General features: G+C 42.1%; 1 protein-coding gene across 2 annotated transcripts in view; it reads left to right on the top strand.

Moving 5' to 3' along the window:
* The first annotated feature begins 262 nt into the window (after positions 1-262).
* The window catches only part of ATG14 (autophagy related 14), a 38125-nt gene continuing 12203 nt past the window's right edge, over positions 263-26184 (top strand). For both annotated transcript variants that reach the window (XM_079768076.1, XM_079768077.1), the window contains exons 1-9: positions 263-515; positions 13249-13311; positions 15164-15206; positions 16600-16681; positions 18651-18888; positions 21408-21637; positions 24085-24202; positions 25905-25995; positions 26076-26161. In XM_079768076.1, the coding sequence (XP_079624202.1) occupies positions 295-515; positions 13249-13311; positions 15164-15206; positions 16600-16681; positions 18651-18888; positions 21408-21637; positions 24085-24202; positions 25905-25995; positions 26076-26161 (1172 nt within the window). In that variant the 5' untranslated portion in view covers positions 263-294. The remainder of the gene's footprint in view (positions 516-13248; positions 13312-15163; positions 15207-16599; positions 16682-18650; positions 18889-21407; positions 21638-24084; positions 24203-25904; positions 25996-26075; positions 26162-26184) is intronic.

Here is a 26184-nt window from a genome sequence, read left to right as displayed (position 1 = left end):
TCGTATGACTATTTCTGGCACAAGTTAGAGACCTAAATCGGTAGCCTTGGCGTGATCCCGCCATGATGACATTTTGTTTGGCCGACGCGCCCCTCCAACACAACTTCTGCTCCGGGACGCGCCGCCCCTCAGCGGACAGGAAGAGCAACAGCGCCCCGACCTCGGGAGGCCGGGCCAGGGCCTCGCCGGGACCCCCGCCCGCGCTCCCGGCGCCTCCCAGGCCCCGCCCCCTCGCCCAGGATGCATCTGGTTGAAAACAAAATCCCACGTGACTGGCTCCGCTCTCAGGCTATCATGGCGTCTCCCAGTGGGAAGGGAGCCCGGGCGCCGGAGGCTCCCGGCTGCGGGCCCCGGCCGCTCGCCCGGGACCTGGAGGACTCGGTGGACGACGCGGAGGGGCTGTACGTGGCGGTGGAGCGGTGTCCGCTGTGCAACACCACCCGCCGGCGGCTGACCTGCGCCAAGTGCGTTCAGAACGGCGATTTCGTCTACTTCGACGGCCGCGACCGGGAGAGGTACGGCGGCCGCCACGGCCCTATTGTCTCTTCCCCCGGGTGGCTCCTCAGCTCCGCGCCGGAGGCTGGAGCCCGAGGCCCGGGTCTGGACCCCGGACTCCCTCGAGAGGAGGGGGAGAGAGGGAGAGGAGCTGCTTTGCTCCCAGGGAACAGGGTCGGGGTCGGGGGCTAGATGAGGGAAGGTCGCCGTTTCCCAATAACCCACCCGAGAGGAGTCTGACCCCCCTGTGCTCTGGAAAATGGATAGACGGTGACTCTGGAGAGGTCTCCCCCTGTTGCTGCCTTAGAGTTGTAGTCTCAGCTCTTTGCTGCACTCCCATTCAAAGCTTGATTTAACCTTTTTCTGTCTTTGAAAATACACTCATCCTCTAGGAGAGACCAGAAAGAGAATCAAGTAAGTAGTTAAGGAGGGATTCGAGCCCTGGAAGCCTGAGTCGCAGCTGGACCTTGTTGTCAGACATGCTTATTACTCTGTGGGAACTGGGACTAGCTAGTTACTCCCTGATTGTTTTGGATACTAAGGAGTTTGGGCATGTGTTTTGGCTTGTTTTAAGGCATGAGTTAAGAGAATTAAATTTAGGAACAAGTTTTGAAATCAAAACAGAGCTACAAGTCCTTGGTTAAGGTATTTGAAGAATTGGTGTGTTTAGTTGAAGGGGCTCTCTCCCAACTTTTATTTCACTAAGATGAGCTAACGTTTTCATTGCAAAAGTTCTTAATCCAAGAAGTTGTTATCCCCAACTTATTGCTGAGTAAACTGCATAGTTAAGTGCCCTCCCCTAGGTCACATAGTTGAGTGTAGGGACCAGAATTAAGATCCAGACATCCTGAACTCTTATACCATGCATTTAACCACTAGTTCGTACAACCTTTATATTTGGAAATGTTTTGAGTTCCTAGTTTGCCTCTGATCATGAATGGAGTTCGGTTCTTTTTTTTCCTGTTTTGAGATCTGTAGAATATAACCTTTTTAGTTCATTGCCGTTTGATGACTTTAGAAACTGACCTAATAAGTGATAGCTTTAAAAATTAAAGCTGTTTTTTAATTTTAAGAATACTAGGTATGAGACGGGAATATCTAACTGATGGGAGTTTTTCAAGGGTTCAGTTCTGAATCTTCTATCTGTATGTTTTCCTACATCCATTCTCATGACTTAAATACCATCTATATGCTGAAGACTGCCAGACTAGATCCAAACCAGACCTCTCTGGAATCTAGAAAACAGCTGCCTGCCCAACATCTATATTTAAATTTGTAATAAGTATCTCTATCTTGGCAAACTGGAGTTATTTTCCAATATAAATCTGTTCCTCCCATGCTCATGCCAAACTCAGTAAATGGTAACCTCATTCTTCTTTGGTACAGGACAAAAAACAGTCTTCCTTGGCTCACTCTCTTAATGCTGCCCCATCTAATCCCATCAACAGATTCTAACCACTCTTCAAAAGCTATCCTAAGCTGGACCCTTTCATCACCTACGCTGATCCACCAAAGGAACAATGCCTCCTGAGCCTTTGCTTCCTTATAGTGTTATTTCCATATTGCAACCGGAGTAACACCACTCCTCCATTCCTCTTTGAAATCTTTCAGGATTTCAAAGTAAAAAAGCTGAAGTCCTTAATCAGAGTTCTGCATTGCCTGTTCTCCTCTGATCTATTATTTTTCCCTTACCTACTCGGCTATACCACCTGGCGTCCTTGCCAGTCCTCAGACACACAAAAAACACTCCTGCCTGGTGGCATTGCAGTCTTATTCACACTGCTGGGAGCTCTTCTCCCCAAAATAGTCAGGTCTGCCTTTGTTTCCTTTAGGCCTCTGCTCATTAGAGAAACTCTTTTTTGACCACTCAATTAAAATAGTCACCTCCTTTCCCAGGTTACCTGCTTTATTGGCTTACATAACAATTATCTCCATCTATGGCTTACATATTAATGTCTAACTGCCCTCCACTCCAAAGATGTAAGCTCTATGAGGGCAAGACTTTATCAGTTTTGTACTCTCCCAAGTCCTCACATAGTAGAGGATAGGATTATAAGATTTGTTGAATGACTGAATGGATCTACCTCTCTTTCCCAAACTTGTCTGATCCTGAATCATTTCCTTTTTATCCTTTGTTACTAAGCCAGAAGCCGGGGAATTATTTCATGTATCCAAATAATTGGCAAGTCTAACTTGATTTGCTCTAAAATAGATCTTGAATTTGTCTACTTCTAGTCCAGACTGCCTTCACTTCTCTCTTGGCTACTTCTTGGTTTCCTTTTTTTTTTTTTTAACTCTACAACTCCTCCCCACCCTCTCTGGCCAGCACACGACAGCCACTGTAAAAAAGTAAATCAGATAACGTTATTGTTTTGCTTAAACCTTTCAATGACTTCTCACTGAGTTTAAAATTCAAAAAAGTAATCTAATTAATTAAAAAAGTAAAGCCAAGCTCCTTCCCAAGGCATATAAAGTCCCATGTGATGTGGCTATTGCTTATCTTTAACTTTGGCTATAAGGTTGAGTTAAAAATGTAGGCTTTGGATTGATACTGCATTGATTTGAATCCAAGCGCCCCCACTTGCTATGTGATTTTGAACAAGTTAACTTTGCCTATGCTTGTTTATTTCATTTTAAAAATGGCGGGGTTTCTGGTAGTGATTACATAAGAGGATGCATTAAACTACTTAGCATGAAGTCTAGCATATATTAAGCACTCAAATATTATTCATGCGCAAATCGTCTAACTGTATTAAAACGTTTTCACCACTGGGCTCTTCCCCTTGCTGTTCCCTCTGCCTGGAACACTGTACCTCCTGATTGGCATCTTGTCTTTCTGTCTTAACTTGAACGTTGCTTCCTTAGTGAGGCTTGTCCTGACCTCCACTAAGGTAGGTTCACACTTCCATCTCTCCCCCCGTTATTCCCAATCACAGTACTCAGCCCGTCTGGCACTGAGCATGGTGTGTAATATTATTTATTTGAGGAGGAGCTTTGCATCCACAATGTAGTTTCATGAGGACATGATTCTGGTTTTGTTCAACCAGATCACCCGTACTTTGCACAGTGGCCGTGGAGCACACAGTAGGCATATTGTTGAAGGAATGATAAAGTCAATAAACCTTTAAAGATAATTTTTTTGTGTGCTAAATCTGAGCATTAAAGTGAATTTTCAGGAGAGAGGTGTGTTCGAGTGGTTTTCTTTTTCTGACCAAGAAAAATAAAGAGCAAATACCAGACCCATTCAAAATTGAGAGGTAAAAAAGAAAAGTTAGGGTTCAGGGACAAGAAGACTGCTAAAGTGGTCTGCTCAGCCAGCTTCATGTCACTTTTCATTGTTCCCATTTCTGAACTGTGTCTTCCTTCAGAAGTGGACTTTGTTTTCATCATTCCCAGAACAATGCCAAATATCTGCTGGGATGAAGCAATCTCTTGAGACCCAGGACCATTGTGCTAAAAGCCAAATCATTTTTTATGAGCTCTCACTGGATGCAGTTATCTACATAAAACATTCTTGCAAGTTACAGAGAGAAAGGCAGGTCTCTGCTCTCAAGGATTTACACTGATTACTAATAAGCCTCAAATTTCGGGGGTGAGGTTGGTTGTGAGATATTTTTAGTATTTATGAAAGTTTTGTACTCTGTGTTTTGCTTTCAGACTCTTGATGAAAAACTCCTCGCTAACTCTGGGAAATCACTTGGAAATAAAATATGGAGATTTACAGCACAGTTTAAAAACCCTTGTTTAACCTCTGATTCTTTTCAGTAAATTAGCCAAATTATCTGTGCTTACATGGATCTTGAATGTGATCATGCATATCAAAGTTCTTGTAAATGTAAATGTATTTTTTTTAGTTTCATTAATGGGCTATCTGAATATACAGGTTTTAATAGTTTAACAGGCCCAGCGGGCGTGGCTCAGTGGTTGAGCATCAATCTATGAACCAAGAGGTCATGGGTTTGATTCCCGGTCAGGGCCCATGCTCAGGTTGCAGGCTTGATCCTCAGTAGGCGGTGTGCAGGAGGCAGCCCATCAATGACTCTCTCATCATTGATGTTTCTATCACTCTCTCCCTCTCACTTTCTCTCTAAAATCAATATATATATATATATATATATATATATAATAGTTCAATAATTCAAGGAAAATTAGATATTAAAGACTAACTATCTCATAATAGTTCCTTTCATAACTAAGAAGGAAGCATGTGTCTTTATATAATTTTGTGAAAAGTACGAGTTGGTAGATAGATTGGTTGAAAAACATCTAAACACTACTTTTTTGTTGTTTAGTGGGAAGACTTCCTTATACCATGGTATTCTCACCAACACTGTCCTTTCCTCATCTCTCACCTTGGCCCCAGTCCTAAGACAATACCCACTTTCTTCTCTACTTTTTCACCTGCCTTTTAACTTGTGTGCTTCTTTAAGAGATGAGGAGAAGTGATTTAAGCAGTACTCCAACACAGTCCTTGGATTGTACTGGTGAATATTTTACAGTTACAGGTCTTTTAACAGGAATATAATTTTCTGGATTATTCATTTATCTGATACCAAAAATAGCACTGTTGCTCAATAGGGAACTGACAAGTTAAAGTCATCTTCCCAGTCAAAACTGGAAAGAAGTCAGTTACTGGTTTATAATAGGGGTAGGGATGGGATAGGGAGCATGATGTGAGGATGCCTGCTGGTTTAGGAACCAGTTATTTTAAAGTGTGGATTAAAAAGGCAGACATGTTTTATGAGCATATGGATATTGGTTTTATAAGTACATTTTCAGGAATGATGCAGCATTACCTGCACTGATGAGTTTTAAGAATATATTACTACATTTTATCAGGAAACAAATATAGGCACTAAACAAACTGAAGTGGGATAAAGGATGAGCAAGAAATTTAGACATTACTGAAGATTTCAAGGGGAAGACACAACCAACATCCAAAAAATTATCTTTTAGATATTTCTGTTCTCCCTCTAGTATTCTTTTGGTTGTCAGTGACGATAGCCTGTCTATAAATTCAGTTCTGAGGCCACATTTGTATACCTCACTCAGCAGAACAAAAGCTCTACAGGTAGCTGGTCTCCCCATCTTTAGATAAGAGTTTACCACCCTCACTGCTGTTTGATTGTATCTGCTAAGAAAATATGTTTGGTTTTCAGTCAGTATCACTGGCTACGCTTCATCATTATACCTTTTAACATTTATAAAAGGCTTTCACATTTATTATCTGCCATTTATTTCCTACCACAAAGCCATGTGTTATTAACCTATCTTAAAAGTGAAGAAACAGAGGAGTTGTGCTTAGACTATGCTACTTTTTAAATTCACTTCCAGATCTGAACTGTGTGTGTGTGTGTGTGTGTGTGTGTGTGTGTGTATATATATATATATATATATATATATATATATATATATATATATATATAGTTCAGTTTAATGCATTCATAAGTTTAAGTGCTAAATCACTCATTATAATGAAGAAAAGGGAAACTAAAGTGTATTATGTGCTAAGTGCCTGTACTTGATGCTTTCACATTTATATTATTTAATCCCTGTAACCAAGTCGTGTAAGCAGTATTCCCATTTTACAAGTTAGGAGATTAAATGGCACTTGATTTCCATTTTCTACTGACTTAACCTTCATTCCTGCCAGTGCAGTGTTTTTACTGTATTTTCTGAAATCCTAAATATTCTAACATAAAAAGCCATCCTGATGAGGACCATGTTTTTCCCCTATTGCATTTGTCCATAAACATTACACCCTTACTAGTATATGCCTAAAGCTAAGGAAGAAAAATTTGATGGCTAGTAATTCTTACTGTGTTCATATCCTAATTCAAGAAATATTTATTTCTTTAACCGTCTCCACTTAAACAAGGAGATTGCTGTGCTCTCTTCTCCAGGAACCTCTGTGCTCTCACTTACCTGAGAAGCCTCACTGCCTTATTTCTATATCCAGAAAAGTCATTAATTCTTCTTCCACAATCTGGGCCCAAATCAGTGATGGGTAAAACCCCACAGTGACCTAAAAACAGTGTGCTCATTTCTCCCTCTTATATTTAAGGAACCCAAAGAATATAACCTATTTCAAGGGACCTAAGAACTTTAGATACTTTAAGGGGATTACATATATATTTTTATAGTAGATGTGATCCTCAGGGGGTGGACATAAGAAATTTTCATTGATTATATACCTTTTTTTCTGATTGTAAAAGTATATATGAGTATTGTAGAAAATTGTAAAGTACAGAAATACATAGAGAAGGAGACAGAATATTGTTTTTAGGCCTTCAGTTGCTTATTTGAAAGTTTTGGGGGTTTTTTCCTTTCTATAATACATTAGTGGTTATAATACATTAAAGGTTTCTCAGACCTTTCTATTGCCATAACCCTAGGCACAAAGTAAACATATACCCCTAGGATGAGGGAAAGGACTGGGCAGGCAGATGGAGGGATTAGTTATTTTGTGAAAGGTGCTGTGCTTGGGACATCTAAGTGCTCAGTAGGTGGCTTAATAGTTGTAGGTGTTATAATGATGTTAATTATCTATCACCTAGCACAGAATTAATGTGGTTCCCTAATAGAGAACTTGCCCTGGTGCTGTTTTTCTGATAATATGGGATATTTATGAATGGTCTAACCTGTGTATAACTCTCAGTTGCCCATGTCAGTGGCCAGGGCTCACACTCATTAGCAACACACTTCTATCCTCAATATCCCACTTGGGAGTGTTGACGCTTTGTTGCAGAGATTAATTTTTTACCTTGTGAAACATAATTTCCTCTGCCCTTAATGACTTCCTTCCCTTGACAGGGCCAGCTCTAACTCATCCTAAGTCTTAGCCCAGATAGGCATAGCTCACACAAAGCTCCCTCGGAAGCCTGCACTGGGTGGTGTGCCGTCTCTTGTACCACCGGGGTGCTGGGTGATTACCTCTCTCATTCCCATCCACCTCTATTGAAGGGAGAATGATTCAAAGTCAACTTAAGGGAGTATTTTTTTAATGGAAAAGAAATGATTAATTGTAAAAGTATGGAAGAATTTAGGAAACAGTAATCCATTTAAGGAAGTACTTTTTTAAGGGAAGAAAACATCTTATAAGTGGAGAAATTTGGTAAATAATGTAGAAGGCCTTTTTAAATTGGGAGAAAATATAGGAAACTTGTAAAAGCCATGGTGCACAGTATGGGTTCACTGGCAGATTCCTTTCAGAAACCACAAAATACTGAAGTCATTGAACAAACCAACACAAAATTGATAAACGTATCTGCATAAAAGTTGGAAAATTCTGTAGAACAGAAACATGAGTAGTCAAAAGGAGATTGAGGTGGGAGATTTTTCAAGATGTATGAAAGAAAAATGGCTAATTTCCCTAATAATCCTTAAAAAACTATAGAAAGATGGACAAAGGACATAGACAGGAATAACAAAAGAAAATAAGTAGCTAATTATTTAAGGAAAGGGCATTCATTTCTAGTGAAATAAAGTATTTGAATAATGAACTATTTGGGGGGAAAAGGGGTGGGAAAGCCAGTCAGGTTAGCAAAGACTGAAATGTGCAGTGTTTGGGGAGAGTATGAAAAAACAGATTCTGTTACTGGTGGGGTTGTGAATTATATTAAACTAGAAGCCCGGTGCATGAAATTTGTGCACGGGTAGGGTTCCCAGGCCTGGCCAGCGATCAGGGCCAAGCGAGGCCTTCCGGCTGGTGGCCGAGGCCTTCCTTTCGGCTGCCGACTGGGGACTCCCTTCCCCAGCTGCTGGCTGCCGGCCGGGGCCTTCCTTCTTTCCACGCCACCCCCTGATGGTCAGCGCGCATCATAGCGCGCGATAGAACTCCCGATCTCCCGGTTGAACTCCTGCAGGGACACTTTGCATATTAGCCTTTTATATATATAGATGATCCAGAAGAAATTTAAAAATAACTGCCAGAATTTTGCTTGTACATATTTGACCTAGCAATTTATTTTTACTTATTGGAATTTCTCATAGATAATCTTAAAAGCTTATAAAGATTTATGTACTAAGATATTCATTCATAATATGGATAAGAGTGAAAAATTGGCAGTGTTTAATAGGAGTTTATATAAATAAATTATATGCCCTAGCCCAGTGGTCAGCAAACTGTGGCTCGTGAGCCACATGCGGCTCGCGAGCCACATGCGGCTCGCGAGCCATGGTTTGCTGCTCTGTTGACTAATGAGTTTGCCGACCACTGACCTAGACTCTCGATTCCAATAATTACAGACTGTTATTGTTCCTTGTGATTAAGCCCCTATCCCAGTGGTTGGCAAACTCATTAGTCAACAGAGCGGCAAACCGCGGCTCGAAAGCCATAGTTTGCCGACCACTGCTCTAGCCTGTTTGGCTCAGTGGATAGAGCATTGGCCTTTGGACTGAAGGTTCCCAGGTTTGATTCCGGTCAAGGGCATTTACTTCAGTTGCAGGTACATGGTCGGCTGGTGCAGGAGGCAACCAATCTGTGTTTCTCCCTTATCGATATTTCTCTCTGTCTTTCCCTCTCCCATGCTCTCTAAAAAATCAACAGAAAAACATCCTCAGGCAAGGATTTTAAAAAAAAGTAAATTATATGATGTCTGTTGTATGAAATTCTGTGTATCTGTTCAAGAATGAGATACTTACATGTTCTGATATGGAAAAACATACATACAGAATATTTTGTGTGATAAACCCAACTTGAAAGTACATATGATTCCTTCCCCCCTCCTTTTTAAAAAAAGACCTCACAGAGGATATGCTTATTGATTTTAGAGGGAAGAGAAGGGTAGGGGGGAGATATGTGCCCTGACCAGGAGTGGAACCCACAACCTTTGGCATATGTGATGACACTCCAACCAACTGAGCCACACTAGCCAGGGCTCCTTTTTGAGTCAAGTCTGGTTTGAATATAATGACTATCTGTTAATCTTTCCATTTGTTGGAAACCATACTGAGAAAGCGCAGACTTAGGGAGTGAATTTTTTTAAATCTATTTCCATGAGTAGTGGGATGGAGAATGCAGAGAATGGGTGAGTGTGCTGATGAGCAGTTGAAATGCTGACCCAGCCACATTCCTTGATATCATCTGCTGTTTAGCTTTGTTAACACCATTTAGTTTTAATTTCCTTCATCAAGGATACCATGACTCATGAACTGTTTGGTACAGAAAGAATTATCTTCCGTTTATTATTCCTGCTGTCAACTGTGTATTTGTTTTAAGTGTGTGTGTGTGTGTGTGTGTGTGTGTGTGTGTGTACAAAGCCCAAGAGAATCAACCAGCTTTTAAAGCTGAACAAAGTTGTTTGTCATCCCAGTTTGTTCTAGTGCAAAGTGGAGTGGCATTTTTATGACATCTGAAAGGAGAACTTCCATAACTTCTAAAAGCAAGATTTTATCTTCCTCTGTCAGTTCGTTTTTGCATGGTTTGATGAATCTTGTCAGTTTGTCATACCCTTCAGGTTACGGGACCATGAATCACCACATTGCCTTAGTGAGATAGAAATAAATACCACATTAGTTTCTCTTTTTTATATACAAGGAAATGGAAGCATAAAACAAATAAGTAGTATGTCCAAGAGTACACAGCTACAGAACATATCATTAGACTTCTTAATATTGTGGCAGATTCTTTGTTATAAGTTGCGGGCACATAATAAAAGACTGATAAGTTAATTGATGAGTCTCTGGGTTTGTCTACATTTCACATTGGTGTCTGAGTTTTCTAGTACTATTTCATGCACTGACCACCTGACTGGCCATTGCAATGCTACCCAATAGAACGTTCTGCCACGGTGTTCTGTTTCTACACTTTCCAATATGGTGGAAGCCAACCATTTGGGGCTATTGAAATGTGGTTAGTGCAACTGAGGAACTGAATTTTTAAAAAATATATTTTTATTGCTTTGAGTGAGAGAGAGAGAGAGAGAGACATCGACATGAGAGTGAACCCTTGGTTGGTTTCAGGCGCCTCCGGCCCCCCACAGGTCCCAACCGGGGATCGAACCCCCAACCTGGGTGTGTGTCCTGACTGGGAATCAAACCGTGACCCCCTGGTTCATGAGTTGATGCTCAACTACTGAGCCACACTGGCTGGGCTTGATTTGCTTTTTTGTTTAATATATTATGTATTGTACATTTTCAGTGGCTATTAAATGGTCATAATTAGACCATTTGGGTATGTTTCAAACATGGTGTTATTGAACTAGTGTTTTAGAGAGACTTGTAAGGTAGAGATTTTTAGGGCTGTTATTGTTCTGTTAAATGGTTTTCATTTAGGCTAGAAATTCAGGAGACAGGCAAAAGCCTGTCCTTAGACTGTATACCATGTGGCTGTAGCACCATTGTTTCCTTGAAAATAGTGAGCCACTGTTAACTCAGTTGAAAATCAGTTGCACAGTGTTAGTCATTCGATTCTAAAATCAAATCCTTATTAAGCAACAAGCCACATTTCAGGTGTTCAGTAGCCACGTGTGACTGGTGTTTACCATACTGGACAGCACAGATCTAGAAGATCTGAATGACACTGTTAGACACCTTCAGCCAGTTGACATTATAGAGCACTGTGCCCAGCAGCTGTGGAATACGCGTTCTTTCAAGTGCACGTGGAACTTTCACTGAGGCAAACCAAATTCAAGGCAGTCTCAAATCACAAGATTGAAATCTCACAGTATATTCTATGACCACCTCAAAATTAAGAAAATAATAACAATAACTTACCTAAGAAAGCCCGTTATATCTAGAAATTAAACAATATACTTGTAAATAACTTGTGAGTCAAAGGAATCTTAAAGAGAATTAGAAATTTCAAACTAAATACACTGCATCAACATTTTTGGTGTCGCTAAAACAATATTTAGGGGGAAATTTATAACTTTATATGGTTATATTAAAAAGAAGGGGGCATAAAATCACTGATTTGAGCCCTAGCTGGTTTGGCTCAGTGGATAGAGCGTCAGCCTGCGGACTGAAGGGTCCCAGGGTCGATTCTGATCAAGGGCACATGCCTAGATTGTGGGCTTGATCCCCAGTGGGGGATGTGCAGGAGGCAGACAATCAATGATTCTCTGTCATCATTGATGTTTCTATCTCTCTTTCCCTCTCCCTTCCTCTCTGAAATCAATAAAGATATATTTTTTTAAAAAATTAATGATTTGAGTTTTTATCATAAACTGCAAAAAAGGGGCAAACTAAACACCAAATAGGTAACAGGAAGAAAATAATAAGTATGAGAGTAGAAGACTGACAGAGAAGATTCACTGTAATATGATATCCCTTCCTCTTGGTAACTTTTACTTATTAATTTTGTAACCTCAAATTACTAGCAATAAAATAAGTGAGAAAAAATTGTACTTTAAAAATATAAGGAACAAATTGATAGGTGAGAGCAGGATTAAATTAAGCTTGATAATTAAAATTATTATTTTGTTGTTAATTTTCACCCAAGGATATTTTCTTCATTGATTTTCAGAGAGAATGGAAGGAAGGGGGAGAGATAGAGAGAGATATATCATTTGATTGCCTGCCCCAACCCGGGCCAGGGATCAAGCCTGCAACTGAAGTACATGCCCTTGATCAGAATTGAACCCAAGACCCTTCAGTCCGTGGGCCGATGCTCTATTCAATGAGCCAAACAGCCTAGAGTAAAAATTATCTACTAGAGGCCCGGTGCACGAAATTCATGCACGGGTGTGTGTGTGTGTGTGTGTGTGTGTGTGTGTGTGTGTGTGTGTTCCTCAGTCCAGCCTGCACCCTCTCCAATCTGGGACCTCTCGAGGGATGTCCGACTGCCTGTGTAGGCCTGATTACAGTGGGATCGGGCCTACAAGGGCAGTCGGACATCCCTCTCACAATCCAGGACTGCTGGCTCCCAACTGTTCGCCTGCCTGCCTTCCTGATTGCCCCTAACTGCTTCTGCCTGCCAGCCTGATCACCCCTAACCACTCCCCTGCCAGCCTGATCGATGCCTAGCTGCTCCCCTGCCAACCCGATTGCCCCCAACTGCCCTCCCCTGCAGGCCTGGTTCCCCCCAACTGCCCTCCCCTGCAGGCCTGGTTCCCCCCAACTGTCCTCCCCTTCAGGTCTTGTCCTCCACCCCCCCCAACTGCCCTCCCCTGTGGGCCTGATTGCCCACAACTGCCCTCCTCTGCTGGCCATTTTGTGGTAGCCATCTTGTTTCCACATGGGGGCAGCCATCTTTGACCACATGGGGCGGCCATCTTGTGTGTTGGAGTGACAGTCAATTTGCATATTACTCTTTTATTAGATAGGATAACAATAAAAGTGTAATATGCAAATCGACTGAATGGCTGTCCGGATGACCTTCTGGACAAAGCCAGGGCTGCAGGCGCAGGATTGAGGCAGGTGCTGCGGCTGCGAAGGCCTACTCTTACACGAATTTTGTGCATCGGGTCTCTAGTTTTTGTAATAGAAGCCTCAGTTTTTTTTAATTCAAATTCACATTAGTACTCTAATGTTCCTGTTTGGAAATAATTTAACTTAGGGGTGGAAACCTATAGATATATTTTATAAACCCATGACAGAATTTTGAGGCTGAGAGTTTGAATTTAACTTTAAAATAACCAAGTGGTGAGCAGCCACATGCATCCCATTGAGAAGTTGTGTACAGTACTTACTTTCAGTGACATTTCCAGGTGAGTCTGCAGACATGATTGGCTTCCCGAGAGTTCATATAATCTGATTGAACTGGAAAAAAAAAAGAATATTTAAATAAAACATTAAATTTTTTTCTTACAGGTTTATAGACAAGAAGGAACGGTTAAGCCAACTTAAGAGCAAGCAGGAAGAATTTCAAAAAGAGTGAGTCTTCATTTTTTTTAAAAAATATATTTTATTTATTTATTTATTTATTTATTTTAAGACAAGGGTACTTATGTTTTTATGGTTTTTTTCTTTTTTTAATATATTTTCATTGATTTCAGAGAGGAAGGGAGAGGGAGAGAGAGAGATAGAAACATTCAATGATGAGAGAGAATCATTGATTCACCTGCCTCCTGCATGCCCCCTACTAGGTATCGAGCCTGCAACCCGGATATGTGCCCTTAGACTGGATTCGAACCCAGGACCCTTCAGTCCGTAGGCTGATGCTCTATCCACTGAGCCAAACCAGCTAGGGCTTTTATTGTTTTTTTTACAGAGAGGAAGGGAGAGGGATAGAGAGTTAGAAACCGATCAGCTGCCTCCTGCACACCCCCCACTGGGGATGTGCCCGCAACCAAGGTACATGCCCTTGACCGGAATCGAACCTGGGACCCCTCAGTCCGCAGGCCAACGCTCTATCCACTGAGCCAAACCAGTTTCGGCTCATTTGGCTTTTTAATTTGTGGAGGTTATCTAGTCACCATGTGGGTTAATTCAGTGCTGTGGTGTGCAGATATATGGATTGCTAACTTACTAAATCTAGGATACAATCTGAACATATAGAAGAGCAGTGCATCTTGGAGAAGCAAAATAGGAGAGTTATCCAGTTTCTAGAAAATATTGGGATCAGACCCGGTGCCTGTGCACAGTAGGCACTAGTGATGGGATAAATGAATTAAGCCCCCAGCCTGATCATTGGTGTGTGGCAGACGGTTCCAGGACAGTAGGCATGTTAGACTTAAGTTAGTGATGGTGGCTCCTATAGGATGTTACTGCTTCCGTTTAGCTTTCTTTATCAGTGTTTTTGCAAAGTTTGGTATGCAGATAGAACATCTATATCAGAATTCATTAACTGAGGTAATGGTTAAAAATGCAGATTTTTAAAATCCTATCCTCAGGTATTCTGATTCAGTAGGTCTGAGTGGAGGCCTGGAATCTGAGTTATTACTGAGCACCACTGGTGCATCTCTCACACTCTGGATTTGAGAATTTTCCTATAGAGCCTCCTATCCCAAACTGACCCAGTCATTGCTCTGCAGACACGCCCCAGGTCAGATAAACACATTCATAAGTGGATTAAATAGCCTGAGATACCTCACATTAGAGAAACCTGCTTGGATTAATTTAACTTGGTTATTTCTCTAATTATTCAACCATAGAAACTATTTATTTATATATTTAAATCCTTCCCTGATGCCATGCTTATTTTTTTATTTTTTTTTAAGAAAGGGGAAGAGAAAGAGAGAAAGGGACAAATGGAAAGGGAAGAAACAGTGATCAGTTGCCTTCCTGCACACACCAGGACTGGGGCTCGAAACCTTTCAGTGTAAAGGACGATGCTCCAGCCAACTGAGCCACACTGGACAGGGCCCAAACTTCTATTTTTACAGAACACTTCACTCCATAAAACAAATATTTGCAGATACTGGCTTGTGCCTTTTCTTTGTGTAATGATCTTAGCATTTTTAATCATGAATTCTCTTGTAACTATCATTAATTATGACTGGTGGGAATTATTAGTTATGACTGAGGACAAAGGCTCCGGCTGTTATGGAAGTTTATGATGAATGCCTACAGAAAGGCTCTGGGCTGTGTTAGAAGGGCAAAAAGGAGGAGGTGAGAAAAAATTGCAGAGAACAGAATTTGGAAAACACTTAAGTGCTTCAGTCCCATTTTGCTATTTCAAGCCATTTATAAGAAGTTATGTTTAAAAATTGTTGATTTTACATTTTTGAGCTTTATAAAATTTAATTTTTTAAGGGCTTATTTAATATCTCTCTTCTCCATACAGAGTGTTAAAAGCTATGGAAGGAAAATGGATAACAGATCAGTTGGTAAGCTGTAAGAACTATTTAAATAATATTCTTTGTACTTGAGGTTACATGTTTTTAAGTTGGTGCTTAAAAAATCATTGTGAGTTTAAATTTGTTTTTGTTCATTTTTGGAAGTCTTCTCTTTGAATATATTTGTAGTGTGGGCTTCTCAGATATTTTATGGTTACCAAAAACAGGATATTGACAGTTCATTAGGGAGCTGTTGTAAAAGTTATGAAGTCTGATAGTGACATCTATACTAATAAAAGGGTAATATGCTAATTAGACTGGGTTGACCAGACATCTTCCGGTCGTCTGGTCCTCCTTCCGGACAAAGCCACAGTGGCGGGGGTTGAGGTAGAGGTGGTTAGGTGCAATCAGGCCGGCAGGGGAGGGCAGTTAGGGGCGATCAGGCAGGCAGGCAGGCAGAGGGATTAGGGGCGATCAGGCAGGCAGATGAGTGGTTAGGAGCCAGCGGTCCCGGACTGCAAGAGGGTGCAGGCTGGCTGACGAATTTCGTGCACCGGGCCTCTAGTAGAAATATAAGAACAATGGACTATCCTTTTGGAGAAAACGTACTCATAAACACACACATTTTGGAGTAATGATTAAATATGAAAAGTAAACTCATAAAAATGTGAAAAGAAAATAGGGGGAAGTTTTTATGTAATCTAGGAGTGAGGACCTTGATAAGCCATAAAAGAAAACATTTTATGTTTGTTTTTTTTGTTAATCCTCTGGGCATAAACAGAACTTGCTGTGATGATGCAAATATTCTATATCTACGCAGACCAATATGGATGGTAGCCATTAGCCACATGTGGTGTTGAGCATTGTTGAGCATAAGATATATGGGTAGTGTAAGAAACTGAATTTTTAAAAATGTTTTTATTGATTTTAGAGAGAGGAAGGAAGAGAGAGAGAGATAGAAACATCAATAATGAGAAATAATCATTGATCAGCTGCCTCCTGCAAGCCCCCTCCTAGGGATTGAACCTGCAACTTGGGCATATGCCCTGACTGGAAATCAAACTTTGACCTCCTAGTTCATGTGGCTCAACCACTGATCCACCCCGGCCAGGCTGAATTTTGTTATTTTATGAAATTTTAATTGATTTTTAAATAGCCACTTATGGCAGGTGGCTATATATTAGGCAGAGCATGTTAAGAGAATATACTGCAACATTTTTCTCTGTGAATTTCTCTTTAATTTTCTAACAGCTTCTGCATTGAGCCATAATAACACAATTTTTTTTCTTTTTGGTAATCTGACATAGTTACAGAAGCTATAATAAATGTAACAGTTTTCATTATATTTTTTAAGATATACCTGAAAAATGGGTGGTGATACTGGGTAGATAATCATATTAATTATGAGGCCAAATTTTCTGATATTTATTGCATACTTTTTAAGAGATGGAAAATAATGTCCTGCAAGATGAGGATTGAACAGCTGAAACAAACAATATGTAAAGGAAATGAAGAAATGAAGAAAAGTAAGTAATTGGACCCCCTCCCTCCAGCCCTAATAAAGAGCTCATGTGGAATTTCATGGGATTAATAAACTAGAGAGGCAGAGAAAGAGAGGAGCAGGGGCAACAGCAACCTGGAAAAGTTACTGCTTTCCTTCCTCTCCTTATGAAACATTTGTGTAAGGGATTCTTATATAAAGACCTTTAAATAACCTGCTACCTTTCTCACTTTAAAAAAGTTAAGGAACATATGTTTCCCATTTGCCTTAGCTAAGAGGAGACTCAGAGTCTAACTTGGAATCCTATATAATAAAAGAGTAATATGCAAATTGACCATCACTCCAAGACACAAGATGGCCGCCACAAGATGGCATGCAGGGGAGGGCAGTTGTGGGCAGTTAGGGGTGACCAGGCCTGCAGGGGAGGGCAGTTAGGGGCAATCGGGCCAGCCGGGGAGCAGTTAGGCGTCGATCAGGCTGGCAGGGGTGTGGTTAGGGGTGATCAGGCTGGCAGGCAAAAGCGGTTAGGGGCAATCAGGCAGAGGCAGGTGAGCGGTTGGGAACTAGCAGTCCTGGATTGTGAAAGGGATGTCCAACCGCCCGTTTAGGCCCAATCCCAGTGGGATCGGGCCTAAACAGGTGGTTGGACATCCCTCAAGGGGTCCCAGATTGGAGAGGGTGCAGGCTGGGCTGAGGAACAACTCCCCTTCCCCCTCCTTCACCCCCCCGTGCACGAATTTCATGCACCGGGCCTCTAGTCCATTTATAATTATTAGTTCCTACCACCAGAGGCATAGAATATTTTTTTTCTCCATTAGTGTATTTTATACATATTTTAATCTGTATTAATCTTACATTATACTTTTACTGATACTCTCTATCAATAGGTAGTTATCAAAATTTAAGAGAGTTCTCTTAGAAATCCTACATCCTTGGAAATAATATGTGTATTTCTGAAGATCAGTGTTTAAAGTTTAGAATGAATCACCATCGGACCTTGTGAATCCCTCTCCTATTCATTGCTTTCAGAAGCAGTATCTTGTAAGGGGTACATAGTGGAGTTAAAGCTTCCTTTGAAGACATTTTCCTCATACAGTTCTGTGGAGTTTCTCAGGATTAACAAGAGAAGCAGGGCAGCATGGTGAAGGGGCACCCAGGACTGCGGACAGCCAATTGCTCACTGGGTTTGGCACGCAGCCTCCAAAGCCTCTGGTTCAGCAGCAGTGTAGGGACTTGTCATTTAACCTTGAACCTGGTGTACCTCTTCCCCACGCTTCCGTGATGTTCACCCCAGGGGTTGGCCACCAGGTATCTGAGAACCGCCTCAAATTGCTGAATTTACTGACCTTGTACATTTCTCTGGTGAGCAAGTTTAAAACTTTGATCAGCTCTCATAGATTCCTCATACCGAAATACAAAAGCAACAACCACAGAGAATAAAATGAATGGTTCTAAAGCAGTGAACTTAAAACAGTGGTTTCCATCCCTGGCAGAGAGATCTGGGAACCTTTTTAAAACCTAGAGAGAGAATCTTGGGACCCACCCTGGATTTAGAAAATACAATCTCATGCATGGGGACTGGGTCAGTGGTTCTGAAACTGTAGTAAAAGACCAGTAGTTTCTCTTTGATTTCCAATCTGTCATAAACTGATACCAATACTTTTATAAAGTATAATAAAATAAATTACTAGAAAAATGATCATACGCTTGAATGTTAAGGCAATGTCAAATTGCCATGTCAAAGAAAACATTTTCTAAACTTAGTCTGTATTTCTGTACATCTCTTGTCTGATTGGGAAAAGTTTGCAGATGGACCCAGATGCATAGGCTACACTTTGAGTCCACTGCTGTGGGTGGTTCTGATGGTCTGCCGGGGTCCCGAACCCTGCTCTTTAGAACATAATGCAGGCTAATTGCCAGGCTCACAACCTAAGGGAGTTCATAGATTCCAGGAACTATTTGTAGAGATAATTGTTGAGTTTAATTTATTTTAGATTCTGAAGGCCTTCTCAAAACCAAGGAAAAGAATCAGAAGCTTTATACTCGAGCACAACGGCATCAAGAGAAAAAGGAGAAGATTCAGAGGCATAACCGCAAACTTGGGGACCTAGTAGAAAAAAAGACCATCGACTTAAAAAGTCATTATGAGCGTCTGGCAGATCTTCGGCGATCTCATATATTAGAGCTCACCTCTGTCATTTTTCCAATTGAGGAAGTGAAGACTGGTGCGAGGTACAGTAAGCACGTCTTTTGACTCTAGATCAGGTTCCAAAAATCAAGTATTTTTTAAGTGTGTCAGCACCTCATTTATTTGACCTCATTCTGGGGCCATTGGCTTTCCTGGTAATTAAACTGAATGAAGTCTTATCTGCTTCAGCAAACACTGCACACTGCACGGAGTTGGGGAGGCAGCCAAGGGAAAGGGCGGTGGCCCTCGGAGGAGCTTGTGTACACTTACAGCTTCCCGATGAGGTGCTGACTCACCCTGATCAAAAAACCATCTGAGGGCCGATGTCAGCTGCAGTCCCAATCGGGTTGTTTATTAGTTATATGCTGTGAGGCAGGTTCTTGAACCTCAAAGTCAGGGATAATACATGGCTACTTCACATAGGGTCAGGAACTAAAGTGGAAGAAAGCACCCGGTGCTTGGGCTTTCTTACATGGTGACAGCCTTGCACTGCTGACTAGCTGTTGTCAGGCACCGGGTATCTTTACTCTTAGCAGCAGTACATGGTTACCTTCAAAAGACAACCAGTCAGGCCAAAGCGGGTAAAAAAGCTGACAAAACAGAAACATTTTGCCAAATTAAATTGCCTGCCATGGGAACATGAAAGAGGCCACAAATTCCTTTTGGAGAGAGCTTTGAACTCAATGAGTAGACACATGAGCAAAGCTCACCCTCCCGAGTTAACAAAATTTATGGACAAGAAGTTAACCTTGAAATTAACTAGTGGCAGACATGTCCAAGGAATATTGCGGGGATTTGATTCCTTTATGAATCTTATGGTAGATGAATGTGTGCAGATGGCAACAACAATATTGGAATGGATACAATTGCATACACAGTCACAGAAGAGAAAACTGAGAAAAACTTTCTCCTTTCTACCTGTGCTGTTTAAGTTTTTCTGTTAGTATATATTAGTATATACTGTTAATTTTTTTTTAGCTGATGATTTTGAAGTTATTCCTATAATAAGATTTCGTGTTCATTCTTATTTCTCAAACTTCCTTGAGTGGGAGAAGGAGGAAGTAGCATTACAGCTTGGAACTGGCCTGGTCCCCCTCACCCCGGCCCTAACCGTGATAGCTGGTAGAAGTTATGCTATGTGTTTTGTGGCAGAAGGAAAAAGGATTGAGGAACCACTGGCCAAGAGAACAGAATCTAAACTTAGTGCGGTGCAAAAGGCCCTTCCCAGTCTCCCATTTCCTACCCACCTTTCTAATACCATCTCCTGGCACTTCCTTTGTGTATTCTACACAACCCCACTGATCATCTCTGCTCCCAAACACACCGTGTTCTTCCCCTCCTGTGCATTTGTGCCTGCTATGACTTCCATTCCCATCACGCTTCAGACCAGCAGATCTCCAAGTGTGGTCTATTGGCTCTGCGGGTCCCTGTAACCCTTTCCTGGGGTCCATGCAGTCAAAACTGTCCTACCTAATAAAAGAGTAATATGCAAATTGACCCTAACTCCGCTACACCAACTAGCCACGCCCGCAAGCCAATCAGGAGCAAATATGCAAATAAACCCAACCAAGATGGCTACAGCCACAGAGAGCAGGAGGGAGGCTTGGGTTTCCCTGGTAAAGCTTTCTGCCTGCCGTTGCCAGCCTAAGCCTCCACTCAAGGCTACAAAGTTTCAATTATAGAAGGTAAACAAATCCAAACACAAATGGCGGCAGCCACTGAGCTGGAAAGAGCAAGAGGCAAGGGTTGCCCCTGGCAATGGAGGAAGCAAAGCTTCTGTAGCCCTGGCCGGCCTAGGCCTTCAATCGAGGCTACAAAGTTTCAATTATAGAAGATACACAAACCCCAAAAGAAATGGCTGCCAGCCACAGAGCGAGCAGGATGCTTGGCTCTGCTCCAGGCTACAAAGTTTCAATTGTAGAAGATACATAAATCCCAGATACCAGGGCCTCTGCTTGGGTCGCCAGGGGACGTGGCCGGCCTGCAAACCACCACAGGCCCCTCGCTCAGGCCGCCCCATGCCCCAAGGGAACCCCCACCCTGATCTGGGACACCCTTCAGGGCAAACCAGCTGGCCCCCACCCATGCAGCAGGCCTCTATCCTATCTAATAAAAGAGTAATATGTTCTTGGTTTGAAAAATACAGATTTTTTTCATAGATATACTATGTTAACATGTAATAAGTATTATTTTTGAATGAATTAATAATTTAAAATGTTCTCGGATTTCTTATATAGTAAAGCTCAATAGACCTAACCCACACACACAAAAGCTCTTTGTGGTCCTCAGAAATTTTTAAGCATATAAAGGGATATTGCTACCAAATCGTTGGAGAACCTGATATTTGAGGCCCTTGCTTATGGTGCCCCCTTACACCCATGTGGACTTCTGTGCCACAGCTGGTTTGATCTTCGTCTCTGATAGCAATCACTTCCCTCTGCATGTTCCACGTCACTTCCTGTGCTCATGTGCTTCTTCCCAGTGTTCTGTATATCTGGCAAATATGTTGCCTGCTCTTTAAAACCCAGTCCCTTGAAACCCGTATGCATCTTCTGGTTTTTAGAGATCCCGCAGATGTGTCTTCAGAGAGTGACAGTGCCATGACCTCTAGCACCGTGAGCAAGCTTGCAGAAGCCCGGAGGACGACTTACCACTCAGGGAGATGGGTCTGTGACGACCACAATGGGGACACCAGCATCAGCATCACAGGGCCTTGGATTAGCCTTCCCAACAACGGGGACTACTCTGCCTACTATAATTGGGTGGAAGAGAAGAAAACCACGCAGGGGCCTGGTGAGAAGCAAGATAGTGTTTGGAAACTTTTATAAACATGTACCGTACATTCTGGCGTATAAGATGACTGGGCGTATAAGATTTTCCTGGGTTAAAAAGTCGTTTTATACGCCGGAAAATACGGTATATTGGACTATATTGATGGGATTAGATATAATGGATTAGATATACTGGACTACCGTATTTTCCGGCGTATAAGACGACTTTTTAACCCAGGAAAACCTTATACGCCCAGTCGTCTTATATGCTGGAAAATACGGTATTTTTTTAATCGAGGTAAAATTTATATAACAAAATGAACAGTTGTGAACAGTTACGTGGCATTTAGTACATTGACAGTGTTATAAAACCATCACCTCTGTCTAGTTCCAAACATTTTCATCACCCCATAAGGAAACTCCAGGGCATGAAGCAGTCACTCCCAGCACCCTCCTCGGAGCCGAGCCCTGCCAATCACTAATCTGTGCCCTGTTTCTCTAGTTGTGTCTGTTCTGGGTATCCTACCTAATAATAGACAAATATGCAAATTGACCATACCTCCGACACACCCACAAGTCACGCCCACCATCCAATCAGAGCGAGCATGCAAATTAACCCAAACCAAGATGGCTACAGCCACAGAGAGCAAGGTTTCCCAGGTAACAGAGGAAGCCAAGCTTTCTGCCTGCCCTTGCCAGGCCTAAGCCTCCACTCAAGCTACAAAGTTTCAATTATAGAAGGTAAACAAATTCAAACAAATGGCGGCAGAATGGAGCCTGAGAGAGCAGGCCAGGGTTGCCGCCGGCAACAGGGGAAGCAAAGCTTTCTGCACACCCTGGCGGGGCCCAACCGCTTAAGGCAACAAAGTTTCAATTATAACCCCAACAGAAATGGCTGCCGGCCTCAGAGGGAGCCCCAGGCTTGGCTCCGCTCCAGGCTACCAAGTTTCAATTGTAGAAGGAAAATAAATTCCAGATACTAGGGCCTCCGCTTGGGTTGCCAGGGGGGGTGGCCAGCCTGCAAACCACCACAGGCCCCTCGCTCAGGCTGCCCCACACCCCAAGGGAACCCCCACCTGATCCGGGACACCCTTCAGGGCAAACCAGCTGGCCCCCACCCCTGTACCAGGCCTCTATCCTATCTAATAAAAGAGTAATGTACAGATTGATCATCACAGCAACACACAATATAGCTGCCCCCATGTGGTCAAAGATCCTGCCCCCATGTGGACACAAGATGGCCACCACAAGATGGCCAGCAGGAGAGGGCAGTTGGGAGGCGCCCGGCCTGCAAGGGAGGGCAGTTGAGAAGGACCAGGCCTGCAAGGGAGGGCAGTTGAGAAGGACCAGGCCTGCAAGGGAGGGAAGTTGGAGGTGATCAACCCTGCAGGAGAGGGCAGTTAGGGGTGACCAGGCCGGCAGAGGAGGGAAGTTGGGGGCAAACAGGCTGGCAGCAGAGTGGTTAGGGGGTGATCAGGCTGGCAGGCAGAAGCGGTTAGGGGCAATCAGGAAGGCAGGCAGGCAAGCAGTTGGGAGCCAGCAGTCCTGGATTGTGAGAGGGATGTCCGACTGCCCGTTTAGGCCCGATCCTGGGATCGGGCCTAAACGGGCAGTCGGACATCCCTTGAGGGGTCCCATATTGGCGAGGGTACAGGCTGGGCTGAGGGACAACCCCCCTCCGTGCACGAATTTCGTGCACCAGGCCTCTAGTTTCATATAAATGGGATCATACAAAACATGGTCTTTTGTGTTTGGCTTTTATTGCTTGGCATGTTTTCAGAGTTCGTCCACATTGTTGCATGTATCATTCTTTTTATGATTGAATGACATTCCATTGTATGGATACACCACATACTGTTTCTCCATCTGTGGATGTGCTGGAAACATATATTTTAGATATTTCACCTTTTGGGGGTTGATACTGCTTTATTTATATAAAAAGACCTCACTATTTAAAGAAGCGTAGTCAGCCTGAGTCCCATCCCTTTGGTAGTTTTTAACTTCGTAAAGAGCTTGTTTTAGCAGTCCTAAATGGAGATTGAATACCACAATAGAGAAAGCCTTTAACCCCCTGTAGCTTTTCTTTGGTGAGAATTGTTCATTTAGTCATTCAGCACATATTTAGTGAGATGGCTTTCTGTCATGTACTGGTGACACACCGGTGGTGTCACCCAGACAGGTGTGCCTTTCCCTTTCTGTGGGGGGGGACAGGAAGCAAGCGGTCATCAAAAGCAGTGTGCACTGAGTGTGTGCTGTGGGTGGGGGCTTCCATTTCATTTATGCTGGGCCTACTTACTTAGGTTTCACTCAGTGAAATCATAGCAATGGAACATGGACCTTTTATTAGGAAGGAGTAAAACGTTACCATAAGCATGTAATGATGAAATTAGAAATCATAAAATGTAGGTTCATTCGTATTTTTTTGTTGAAATTAATGTTGTGTGTGTGGTGGTTGTTTTTACACTTTAGACATGGAGCATAACAACCCTGCTTACACCATCAGCGCTGCGCTGTGCTATGCGACTCAGCTGGCCAACATTTTGTCTCATATACTCGACATAAATCTTCCCAAAAAGCTGTGCAACAGGCAAGTAATTGAGTGATGTCTTCTTCGTTGTGAATCTCTTATGCTCTTTTTGTGTTCTCATTTGTTCTAATTAAACCAAAATCAATAATTTAAGTGTTATTCAGACAGAAATGACCATAGATTAATTCCATAAGCCTCATGTGGTACAAACTGGTGTTCTCTTACAATTGCATGTGAAGTGTTTGAGAAGACCACAGAGAATTCTCCCACTTGAAAAAAGAACTGAAGGAAAACCCAGCATATTCAGAGGGTGTGCTCATGTGCAATTGGGTAAACACTTGACAATTTTTTGGTTTTGTTTTTTTTAAATGATTTGAGAGAGAGAGAGAAAACATCAGTTTGTTGTTTCACTTGATTTATAAATTCATTGGGATCAAATCAGCAACATTGGCGTATTGGGACACGCTCTAACCAACTGAGCTACCCAGCTGGGGCTGTTTGATTTTTCAGAACAAAAACGTGGTTTAAAATAAAAATAAAAAATTGTATAGGTTTACAATCTATACAAATCCTACTAATACATTCCTACCAACCTTTAGTTATCCTTGCATTTCAAGCAAATATAAATATGGTTACCATCTTTTAAACAAAGAAGGTATCATGCTGTACCAAGGTGTTTTAAACCCCTTGCTTTTTAAGTTTTTATTTATTTATTTATTATTATTTTTTAATATATTTTATTGATTTTTTATAGAGAGGAAGAGAGAGGGATAGAGAGTTAGAAACATCGATGAGAGAGAAACATCGATCAGCTGCCTCTTGCACACCCCCTACTGGGGATGTGCCCGCAACCAAGGTACATGCCCTTGACCGGAATCGAACCTAGGACCTTTCAGTCGGCAGGCCGACGCTCTATCCACTGAGCCAAACCGGTTTCGGCGAGTTTTTATTTATTTAAACAATATTTATTGAGTCTCTGCTATGTGCCAGGCACTGTTCTAGGTACTAAGAAGGCACAATGGTGATGAAAGCATAATCTCTACCCTTTTGGCCCTTAACTTTAATGAAGGGACAAATGAACAGTATGTCAGATGGTGACAAGTGACAGATAAACAGTATGTCAGATGGAGACCGTTCAAGCAGGGTGAGAGAAAGGGGCTGTGGAGGCAGGGAAGGGCTTGCAGTGTTTGAGTGGGCAGGTGTGTGATCACGTGTGAACCTGAGGGAGGAAGGGAGCAAGCCAAGAGGACCCTGGGGAGAGAGGCTGTGAGCAGAGAGGGCCTGCAAAGCCCTGGAAGAGAGCTGCAAGGAGCACAGTGGAGACCGAGTGCATCAAGGAAGGTAGGAGTGCAAATTGTGTGGGGCCTGTGGGGCCTTCAGCTCTCATCCTGCAGAAAGTGGGCAACTGCAGAGGTTTCCTTTGTGTAAGTGTCCCCGGATCTTACCATTCCTCTGTTGACACTTGTGGATAATCTTACACATTCATCATCCCATTAGTTTGCAAGTATTAGTGTAGACTAAATTTTCAGAAGTGGAATTGCTTAGTCAAAGGGTCTATGTATTTGTAATTGTTACAGATTCAGTAAATTGTTCCATGAGGGGAATAGTTCATTCTTAGAAAGTTTCTAAGTACATTTAAGAGGCAAAGGCCTCAGGGTAAGTTTTATACTGACCTGCAGTGTAAAGCACTCTTCAAAATGAACGTTTTAACATAGAATTTCCTCCAAAAAATACAACTTTACAAATTATGTTTGTTTTACAGTGAATTTTGTGGGGAAAATCTCAGCAGACAGAAATTTACTCGAGCAGTAAAGAAACTGAATGCAAATATTCTTTACTTGTGCTTTTCTCAGGTATGGAAAATATGCTGTGAACTAATTTTTAATTTCTTAACATGGTTGAAAATAGTAATCAATTTTTTGTTTTTTTCTAGCATGTAAATTTAGACCAATTACAACCACTGCATACCCTCAGGAATCTAATGTACCTGGTCAGCCCGAATTCTGAACACCTAGGCAGGTAAGAAGGGTGTTTGTTGCTTT

This window comes from Cnephaeus nilssonii (genome assembly GCF_951640355.1).
Source record: "Cnephaeus nilssonii genome assembly, chromosome: 4".
NCBI classification, from domain to species: domain Eukaryota; kingdom Metazoa; phylum Chordata; class Mammalia; order Chiroptera; family Vespertilionidae; genus Cnephaeus; species Cnephaeus nilssonii.
The sequence above is the reverse complement of the archived record's forward strand: the minus strand, read 5'-3'. Positions and strand labels throughout refer to the sequence as shown.